This window comes from Bubalus kerabau, chromosome 6, assembly GCF_029407905.1.
Source record: "Bubalus kerabau isolate K-KA32 ecotype Philippines breed swamp buffalo chromosome 6, PCC_UOA_SB_1v2, whole genome shotgun sequence".
In the NCBI taxonomy this organism is placed as follows: Eukaryota; Metazoa; Chordata; class Mammalia; order Artiodactyla; family Bovidae; genus Bubalus; species Bubalus kerabau.
In genome coordinates this window covers 88,598,309-88,609,394 of record NC_073629.1, presented here as the reverse complement: position 1 = coordinate 88,609,394, position 11,086 = coordinate 88,598,309, and the positions used below count along the sequence as shown (strand labels likewise).

Sequence of the window (11,086 nt, the reverse complement as noted above, 5' to 3'; positions counted from 1 at the left end):
CTGTTTGCCTGATTTCCACTTTGAGCTTGTTTCATCAGCTACTCCTCTTTGTTGCTGCTTCTCAGGAACATGACCCCAACTCACTGGGATACAAATGTGCTCACCCATTACCTCATTAATTTCTCGGACTTTGCATTATTATTCACACCCTCCTCTTCTACCTTCTCCCCCTGCAAAATTCAAAGTATTGGTGGGAATGAGACAAATGATGTGCCATTTCTCCATAATGTGACAGGACCTTTATCTGTCATTTGCCACTCTGACTGTTAAAATTCAACCAAGCCAGGCTGCAACATACCTCGGGAATGTGAGGATGCGGAAGGAAGAAACCAAGGCCAAGAAAGGGGAGCTGGTTGGACGGCAGAGGTATCTTATCGGTTCCCAGGAGCTGGTGCGCAAGGGTGATGGGAAACTGAGACTTCATGTGAGTCCAAAATAATGACCATGCTGGTGTGGAGACAGCACTTACTAAATTCTTACTCCATACACATCGTCATATGTATCTTTATAACAACCCTATAAGGTGGACTTAAAGAAGATAAGTGACTTGCCCAAAATGACAGAAATGGGATTCAACTCCATGAGTATTTCCTTACAAACACCATGCTCTTTACCACTATCAAAGCCTCCTTTTGTTTCAGTTCAGTTCAGTTCAGTCGTTCAGTCATGTCCGACTCTTTGCAACCCCATGAATAGCAGCACGCCAGGCCTCCCTGTAAATCACCAACTCCCGGAGTTTACTCAAACTCATGTCCATCGAGTCAGTGATGCCATCCAGCCATCTCATCCTCTGTCATCCCCTTCTCCTCCTGCCCTGAATCCCACCCAGCATCAGAGTCTTTTCCAATGAGTCAACTCTTCGCATGAGGTGGCCAAAGTACTGGAGCTTCAGCTTTAGCATCATTCCTTCCAAAGAACACTGATCTCCTTCAGAATGGACTGGTTGCATCTCCTTGCAGTCCAAGGGACTCTCAAGAGTCTTCTCCAACACCACAGTTCAAAAGCATCAATTCTTCGGCGCTCAACTTTCTTCACAGTCCAACTCTCACATCCATACATGACCACTGGAAAAACCATAGCCTTGACTAGATGAACCTTTGTTGACAAAGTAATGTCTCTGCTTTTTAATATGCTGTCTAGGTTTACTGTCCTCCAAAGCATAACATAGTTATATTAAGTCCTAAGCATAGTTAGGTCCTCTTCTGATTCAACTCTAGGAGTCTTACCTATGTTCATTGTTTCTATATTTACAAGAAGCCTAGCAGGACTATACACAGAGGAGGAAATTGAGCTTAGGGCAATCAATCCACTCATAAAGGGAACCCAGCACTAAGAAGCAGAGGAAAACCCCAACACAGGTCTCTCTGAGCAATGAAATGATGTTCCACCCACAAGACCTGACGCCTTTCCCCAGAGGTGCAGCCTGAAGACAGGACAAACAGCAGGAGGGAAGGAAATGGGCAATCTGGAGAATATGGGGTTACACAGATGGTAAAGAATATGCCTTCAATGTGGGAGATCCAGGTTTGATACCTGGGTCAGGAAGACTCCCTGGATAAGGTAATGGCTACCCACTCCAGTATTCTTGCCTACAGAATTCCATGGACAGAGGAGCCTGGTGGGCTACATACAGTCTATGGGGTCATAAAGAGTCAGACATGACTGAATGGCTAACACACACACACACACACACACACACACACATGTATATGCACAACACACACTCAGAGAGGAGGTCCACGATCAAGTTTTCGAGGAAGGGCTCAGAAACAGACTGTCAGACTATGGGGCCTCTGGTAAGGCAATCCCAGAAGGAATTCCCAAGAGACAAATGAGGTCAGTTACTCCCACTGTTATTCACATTAATTCATATCAGGGCTTAGGATACCCAGATATATGCCCAGGGCTTATACCAGACTCTTTAAACACCAGAGTCACAACATTCTTCCAGCACATGCCTGGTGCTGGGAAGAAAGGAGGGGAAGTACTGATGGAGTGTCTGCTGTGATCAAGCACCATGCTCTCTATGGTATCATATTTAATTCTTAAAACAACTCTACAAAGCAAGTCTGTTACCTTCTCTTCACTCTTTGACTTCTTCATGACTAGCACAGTGTTTGCTACACATACATGTATAATAATAACATGTGGAGTTAATTAATTCAACCATTTTCAGTTCTGCTGGCCAGGGAGAAATTAATCGAAGCTGTTACTGAAGCATTGCCTACCTCCAGTGAGTATTGAACACATCTCCAAAGTATTAGCAATCAGTAACTTTTCTAATAAGCTAAGACTTGAGCTATATTTGAATTGGTCTTGTTTTTTCTTACTCTTTCCATACATCTCACCCTCTCCTTCTCTCCATGTCCATAAGTCTATTCTCCATGTCTGTTTCTCCATTGGTGCCCTGTAAATAAATTCTTCAGTACCATTTTCCTAGATTCCGTATATATGTATTAGAATATGGTATTTCTCTTTCTCTTTCTGACTCACTTCACTCTGTATAATGGGTTCTAGGTTCATCCACCTCATTAGAACTAACTCAAATGTGTTCCTTTTTATGGCTGAGTAATACTCCATTGTATAGGGGTGCCACAATTTCTTTATCCATTCATCTGTCGAGGGACATCTAGGTTGCTTCCATATTCTCAGTTCAGCTCAGTCGCTCAGTTGTGTCTGACTCTTTGCGACCCCATGAATTGCAGCATGCCAGGCCTCCCTGTCCATCACCAACTCCCGGAGTTCACTCAGGCTCACGTCCATCGAGTCAGTGATGCCATCCAGCCATCTCATCCTTTGTCATCCCCTTTTCCTCCTGCCCCCAATCCCTCCCAGCATCAGAGTCTTTTCCAATGAGTCAACTCTTCGTATGAGGTGGCCAAAGTACTGGAGTTTCAGCTTTAGCATCATTCCCTCCAAAGAAATCCCAGGACTGATCTCCTTCAGAATGGACTGGTTGGATCTCCTTGCAGTCCAAGGGACTCTCAAGAGTCTTCTCCAACACCACAGTTCAAAAGCATCAATTCTTCAGTGCTCAGCTTTCTTCATAGTCCAACTCTCACATCCATACATGACCACAGGAAAAACCATAGCCTTCACTAGACGGACCTTTGCTGGCAAAGTAATGTCTCTGCTTTTCAATATGCTCTCTAGGTTGGTCATGACTTTTCTTCCAAGGAGTAAGCGTCTTTTAATTTCATGGCTTCAATCACCATCTGCAGTGATTTTGGAGCTCAGAAAAATAAAGTCTGATACTGTTTCCACTGTTTCCCCATCTATTTCCCATGAAGTGATAGGACCAGATGCCATGATCTTCATTTTCTGAATGTTGAGCTTTAAGCCAACTTTTTCACTCTCTTCTTTCACTTTCATCAAGAGGTTTTTTTTGTCCCTCTTCACTTTCTGCCATAAAGGTGGTGTCATCTACATATCTGAGGTTCCTGTATTTCTCCCGGCAATCTTCATTCCAGCTTGTGCTTCCTCCAGCCCAGAGTTTCTCATGATGTACTCTGCATATAAGTTAAATAAGCAGCATCAGAATATACAGCCTTGACATACTCCTTTCCCAATTTGGAACCAGTCTGTTGTTCCATGTCCAGTTCTAACTGTTGCTTCTTGACCTGCACATAGGTTTCTCAGGAGGCAGGTAAGGTGGTCTGGTATTTCCATCTCTTTAAGAATTTTCTACAGTTTGTTTTGATCCATACAGTCAAAGGCATTAGCATAGTTAGTGAAGCAGAAATAGATGTTCTTCTGGAATTCTCTTGCTTTTTCTATGATCCAACGGATGTTGCCCATTTGATTTCACATACTGTTTAAGCCTAGCTTGAAGGATTTTGAGCATTACTTTGCTAGCATGTGAAATGAGTGCAGTTGTGTGGTAGTTTGAACATCCTTTGGCATTGCCCTTCTTTGGGATTAGAATGAAAACTGACCTCTTCCAGTCCTGTGACCACTGCTGAGATTTCCAAATTTGCTGGCATATTGAATGCAGCACTTTCATAGCATCACCTTTTAGGATTTGAAATAGTTCAGCTGGAATTCCATCACCTCCACTAGATTTGTTCATACTGATGGTTCCTAAAGCCCACTTGACTTTACACTCCAAGATGTCTGGCTCTACATGAGTGACCATACCATCATGCTTGTCTGGGTGGTGAAGATCTTTTTTGTATAGTTCTGTGTATCCTTGCCACCTCTTCTTAATATCTTCTGCTTCTGTTAGGTCCATACCATTTCTGTCCTTTATTGTGTGCCTCTTTGCATGAAATGTTCCCTTGGTATCTCTAATTTTCTTGAAGAGATCTCTAGTCTTTCCCATTCTATTGTTTTCCTCTATTTCTTTGCACTGGTCACTTAGGAAGGCTTTCTTATCTCCCCTTACTATTCTTTGGAACTCTGCATTCAGATGGGTATAGCTTTCCTTTTCTCCTTTGCCTTTTGCTCGTCTTCTTTTCATAGCTATTTGTAAGGCCTCATCAGACAACATTTTGCCTTTTTGCATTTCTTGTTCTTGGGATGGTTTTGATCACCACCTCCTGTACAATGTTTTGAACCTCTGTCCATAGTTCTTCAGGCACTCGATCAGATCTAATCCCTTGAATCTATTTGTCACTTCCACTGTATAATCATAAGGGATTTTATTTAGGTCAGACCTGAATGGACTAGTGGTTTTCCCTACTTTCTTCAATTTAAGTCTGAATTTGGCAATAAGGAGTTCATGATCTAAGCCACAGTCAGCTCCTGGTCTTGTTTTTGCTGACTGTATAGAGCTTCTCCATCTTTGGCTACAAAGAATATAATCAATCACTAAGATAGTATTTCTTTTTAATTGAAATACAGTTGATACGGAATATTATATAAATTGTTATTGTCTTAGTGGCTATGTCATGACCCACTCTTTCCATGATCCCATAGACTGCAGCCTGAAAGACTCCTCTGTCCATGGGATTTTCTAGGCAAAAATACTGGAGTAGGTTGTCATTTCCATTTCTAGGTGATTGTCCCAATCCAGGAATTGAACCCATGTCTCCTGCATTGGCAAGTATATTCTTTACAACTGGACCACCAGGGAAGCCCATTATAGGTGTACAATATAGTGATTCACAATTTTTAAAAATTACACCCTATTTAGAGTTATTATAAAATATGTACAATATTCCTGTGTTGTACAATAGACTCTTTAAGCTTATTTTATACATGATAGTTTATACCCCTTAGTCCCCTATCTGTGTATGGCCCTCCCTCTTTTTCTCTGGTAACCACTAGTTTGTTCTCTATATGTGTGAATCGCTTCATTTTGCTCTATTCACCAGTTTGCTATATTTTTTAGATTCTACATATAAGTGATATTATATAGTATTTGTCTTTCTCTGACTTATTTCACCTAGCATAATACCCTCCAGGTCCATCCATGTTTCTGTGAATGGCAAAATTTCATTTTTTTTTCACAGCTGAGTAGTATCCCATTGTGTACATGTACCACATCTTATCTCATTCATCTGTTGCTGGATATTTAGATTGCTTCCATATCTTGGCAATTTTGTAAATAATGCTGGGAATATCTTTTTCCTGATTATAAATTTAAAAAGCAATGTTAAATGAAAGCTGCTGTTTCCATATTTCATACTGAATGATGATTCCATGTATACAAAGTTTGAGGCAGGCGAATTTAGCCCATCCTATTAGAAGACAGCATTGGCATTGTGGTCACCTTGGTGGGGTGTGGACTGGCAATTGCTGGTCTGGGTTTCAGGGGTGCCCGGAATGCTCTGCTTCTTACTGGTGACACGGGTGTGTCCATCAGAGAAAATTTACCCAGTTCTATAGATATGATTTGTGTGCTCCTCTGGATGTATGTGTAATACTTCTAAGCAAAGCTTAAATCAAAAAAAGAATGTAAAATATTGGAAAATAATTAAGGCAGTGCAGATAGATGAAGTAGAAAGTATAATTTGACTACCCAGGAATATCGAAGAGACTATTTTGCTCCCTGTGTTTCTCAGTCAAGCCCAGAAGAGGGTGGTGAGAACTGGCCTCTGAGTTTAATTATTTGCCCTTGAATAGTTTCCTTTAAAAGGAAGAGAATCATGGTTTTCAGGGAAAGGACCAGGTTTCAATGAGTGAATTATCCCACTCCTTGTCCTAGCCTATTCCAGAGAGAGTGAGCTCCTGTCCATGGTCCAGAAACCCCGATTAGGAAGGGGTGAGCCTGGCAGGTAGAAGAAGCCACAGGGAGGCTGCTGGCTGGAGCCAGGTGAATGCAGGGCCGGGAGGGGGGTGGGGTGGGGAGTGGAGACTTGGCAAGTGAGGCAGACAGTGCCCTGGTGCCACAGGGCCTCAGACACCTTGGGAAGGAGTTTAGATTTTAAGTATAGTAAGAAGTCGTTGTAGGCTTTTGAAGAAGTGACATAAATGGGTTGATGTTTTAAAAAGATCATCTTATCTGTTGTAAAGAGAGTCTGTCAGGGGAATACAAGCTGCAAAAGAGAGGGACCACTTAGGATGCCATTGCAATGGTCCAGGAGAGTGATCAAGATGGCTTGAATTGAGAGGGAGGCAAAGGAGATGGCAAGAAGAGAACAGGGTCAAGACAGTGGCTTGGACTAGCTGGTAGATTGGAAACAGGAGATGAGGGATGGGGAAGAACTGTTAAGTAATTAAGCAGATTCAGTGGGAAGGTTGAGTAAAAACTCACTGTGAGTGGGAACTTGGAAATCAGTTTCAAACATGCTAATATGAGATACTTGGGCGGCATCCACATGGAAACAGGCAGAAGGCAGCGGGAAGTCCAAATCTGAAGATTAGGGGAATGCTCCAGAATGGAGAGATGTAATTGAAGATTTATTGCATACAAAGCACTTTCACATTTGCTACTCCACTTCTCTCTCACCACCCATTTGATTATAACTGAAAAGTCTGTTCCCCTAGATGAAGAAACTGAGGTTCAGAGTGACTGAGTGTCTCATACCAGCCATATGAAGAGTAAGCAGTGATGCCTGGAACGGAACCAAACTTACTGTATTTCCCTTTGCTTTGAAACCAAGGCAAATAGTTTAAACTTGATAGATCTTTGTCATGAATTGTGAATGGTGGTATTCAGGGAAAGGCACTTAGGAGCCATGATGATATATAGGCACATATACTTAGTAGATGACACAAAGGTATGTTTGACATACACTAAGCGAATAACCCTACTAGGTTCATAGGTCCTGTGTCTGCTTCTTATAGTTTGTCTGTTACATCCCTCACCATCACATTGACTTCAGGCAGATGCTCCTTCCTGCTGTTAGGATAGAATATACATGTTTAGCAACCCTCCTATATTTCTTTGTAGTCTCTTGTTTAGAATTTGATTTGGGTCATCACCCAAATAACTTTCAGAATTGTGTCTACAAGAAGTACTATGAGAGAAAATTCACTCTCTTATAGACAACAGGGGAGCTTCCATTTAATTCAGGTCAATGAGAATTCACTAAGCACTTACTATGTATGAGTTCTAGACAGAAGAGACTCATCTGGACGAAGGCTTAGCCTTGCCCTGTTCTATGCGCTCCAGCATACTTTACTTTTCCTTCAAGGATTTTATGACATTTAATTATTTGTGCAAAATTTTGTTTAATATCTGTGGTTCCTGCTAGATCATTACACACCCTAGTATCCCTACTGCTTAATATTTTGCTTGGCATGCTATATCTTTCCCACTCAATGTTTGTTGAATGACTAGAAAAAAATTCACAAATGAGCAGATGACAGACACAAATGAACATGTTTCAGTACAAAGACTGCTGATGGACACTCTAAACCTATGTCCTTATCCAGAGAAATTCAAGTGTTAATGTACTATATTTGGACCACCTACAATCTCCTGGTACCAGAGACGTTCTAGAATTCCCACCAGTTAACACTTCCTTTACAGTAACATCCTACAACAATGTGTCCCATGGAATGCAAATCGAGCTAGAAAATGATTGGTGGCTGGTTCATTCTCTGTAGGATACATATCCTGGGCATCATGTCAACCTTACAATAATACAACTCTGCATTTCACATGGAGGCTTTAGCCTCCCTTGGATCCTTATAAAGATATTTTACTATAGTTCTAGATGCTGTGTTCTCCTTGCTAGACTGGCCTTTCTCCTATTTATCCAGGACATGGTCCATGTCCTGATCCTGGAGCCTCCAGTGATCAGGAAATCAAACTGTATCTCCCCAGCCCTGATTGAGTTACCTAGGAGAGAAAGCGTTACTATATATTGACTTGCTACCATATGCAAGAACATCCTTCATCATCACAGTCACACACTAGGTAAGCCTCAGTATATGTTTTTCTCATTGTTGCTATTCACTTGCTAAGTGGTGTCTGAATCTTTGTAACCCCATGGGCTGTAGTGTGCCAGGCACCTCTGTCCTCCACTATCTCCCGGATTTTGCTCAAATTCATGTCCATTGAATTGGTGATGCTATCTAAACATCTCATCCTCTATCACCCTCTTCTCCTTTTGCCTTCAATCTTTCCTAGCATCACAGTGTTTTCCAATGAGTTGGGTCTTTGCATCAGGTTGCCAAAGTACTGGAGCTTCAACTTTAGCAACAGTCCTTCCAATAAATATTCAGGGTTGATTTCCTCGACTCCTGGTCACTCAGTGGTAAAAAAAATCCACCTGCCAATGCAGGAGATGCTGGTTCCATCCCTGGGTCAGGAAGATCCCCTGGAGAAGAAATGGCAACCCACTACAGTATCCTTGCCTGGGAAATCCCATGGACAGAAGAGTAGAGCTTGATGGACTACAGGTCATGGAGTCACAAAAAGAGTCAGACAATTTAGCAACTAAACAACAAGTTGAGCCTTAGAGACTTTACCCAGCCATCAGTTTCCTCAGATTTCTTGGAAGTACCTTTGTGACTCTGTCTGGCTATTTTGAGACCTTAAAAAAAAGCTTATGGAAATGGTGATGCAGAATATGAAGAAAGGTTCTGTTACTATATCATGAGTAAGGCCAAGGTGTCCTGGTGGCTAGTGTATTAATATTAAAAGTTCCGTTAAACACTTTTTCCCCACTCCCCACACATGCAAACCTGGAATATATCATTTTACAAGTAAGAAAAATACCCTAAAATTTACAGAACTTATTCAAGGTTATATACCCAGGACTTGAACTTTAAGTTTCCCTACTGACTCTCAATTAACACTTGATGAGCACTCATACCTTAATGTGCTGTTTCCCTGGGGTCCGGGGGTCTATGGGCAAAGAGTCAGACACGACTGAGTGACTGAACTGAACTAAACTGAACATACCTTAAAGCAAACACATTTGCATGTATGTGTGTTCAGTCACTTCAGTTGTGTCTGACTCTTTGTGACCCCATAGACTGCAGCCCACCAGGCTCCTCTGTCCATGGGATTCTCCAGGCAAGAATACTGGAGTGGGTTGTCATGCCCTCTTCCAGGGGATCTTCCCAACCCAGGGATCAAACCCGGGTTTCCTGCATCTCCTACATTGCAGGTGGATTCTTTACCCACAAAGCCACCACGTTTAGAGTGCTTATAAAATAATTATTAAAAAAAAAATTTTTGGCTTGCTGGGTCTTCATTGCCGTGCAGACTTTTCTCTAGTTGGCAGTGATTGGAGGCCACTCTTCAGGTGTGGTCACGGGCTTCTCCTTATGGTGGCTTCTCTAGTTGCAGAGCATGGGCTCTATGGCATGCAGACTCCAGTAGCTGTGGTACATGGGCTCAGCAGCTGTGGCTCCCAGGCTCCAGAGAACAGTCTCAGTAGCTGTGGTATACAGGCTTAGTTGCTCCACGGCATATGGGATCTTTTTGGACCAAGGATAGAACCCGTGTCTCCTGCATTGGCAGACAGATTCTTTACCAATGAGCCACCAGGGAAGCCCTAGGGTATTTTTTATTATCCTTCCAGTAACCCCAATATTGTTTGGGAGGACCACAGAATCTATGGATATTTCTGAGAGGGTCAGAAATCTCTGACCACTCTCCCAGATAATTCAATTTGTTACTCCATTAAAAAGAAGAAAGATATAATAATAATAATACTGCTGGCCATGTCTTGGAGGGGAGGGACCCACCGGGGTCTTTCCAATGAGCAGATAACACATTTAAATGCAGTCCATCAGTCAGTAATCTGCTGCCACCCCATCCTCGGAGAGCTGTTTTATTGAACGCTGTAATTGCCTGGATGCTGTTATTCATTTCTGTAGCTGTTGCTATTAATTAAATATTTTTGTTGAAAGCTCCCCGTGACATTTCTTGCTGCATTTTTGAATATCTGATAAGATATACAGCCAGTACATTGGTACCCGCTGCATTTGGCTGATAGTCTTGTCCTAGTTTCTAACCCTCAAAACGCTAAAGAAATGACACAGTTTTAGTGGAATGAGGACTTCTATTGTTACAGGATTTGGGGAGATAGGGAGAGTGCAAGATTCTTAGTGAAATAGATGCAAATGTCACGTTTTAGAGCTCATTGTGCTGGTTCAAGCTGGAAATTGGACTACACCTTTATTCAACAGCTCAGCCCAATGCTTAGGTCAAAGAAAGCTTGGCTGGACTGACTCCTACCATCTCAACTCCAGTGGAAACAGGCATTTAGTCATTCATTCAATAATATTTAACTGGTATCGCTGAAAGTCTACTATGTACCAGGACCTGGGCTAAGTACTGAAGTTACAGAATTTAAATAATACAAATATTTAAAATTAAAGCAATCTCTGCCTTTAAAAAAAATCACAGTCTATTGGGGAACACAGACAAGCCTACTACTAGAGGAAGCATGCTTTAATTCCCGGTGTAAACTAACAATAGTAACAGCTGCAGGGCCTCTGATTATTAAGGAAAGACTAGCAGCTAAATGTACAGGGTAAAGGGTCTGAAGTTATATAGGCAAGGCATCCCAGTCAAGACAAAAGTGATGCATAGTTTGAACGGGGAAGTGATGGGCTGGAGATTTCTCTGGGCATCCCCTGATCTTGATAACATATACAAGAACTTTTCTTAAAGTATAGTTACTGTACAATATTCCGTAATTTACAGGTATACAGTCTAGTGCTTCACAATTTTCAAAGA

The 11,086-nt window shown here is 41.9% G+C and overlaps 1 protein-coding gene across 1 annotated transcript in view; it reads left to right on the top strand.

Moving 5' to 3' along the window:
• The first annotated feature begins 313 nt into the window (after positions 1–313).
• The window catches only part of LOC129656471 (non-histone chromosomal protein HMG-17-like), a 170,993-nt gene continuing 160,220 nt past the window's right edge, over positions 314–11,086 (top strand). The window contains 1 exon segment of the mRNA XM_055587111.1: positions 314–401. Coding sequence (XP_055443086.1) covers positions 314–401 — 88 coding nt within the window.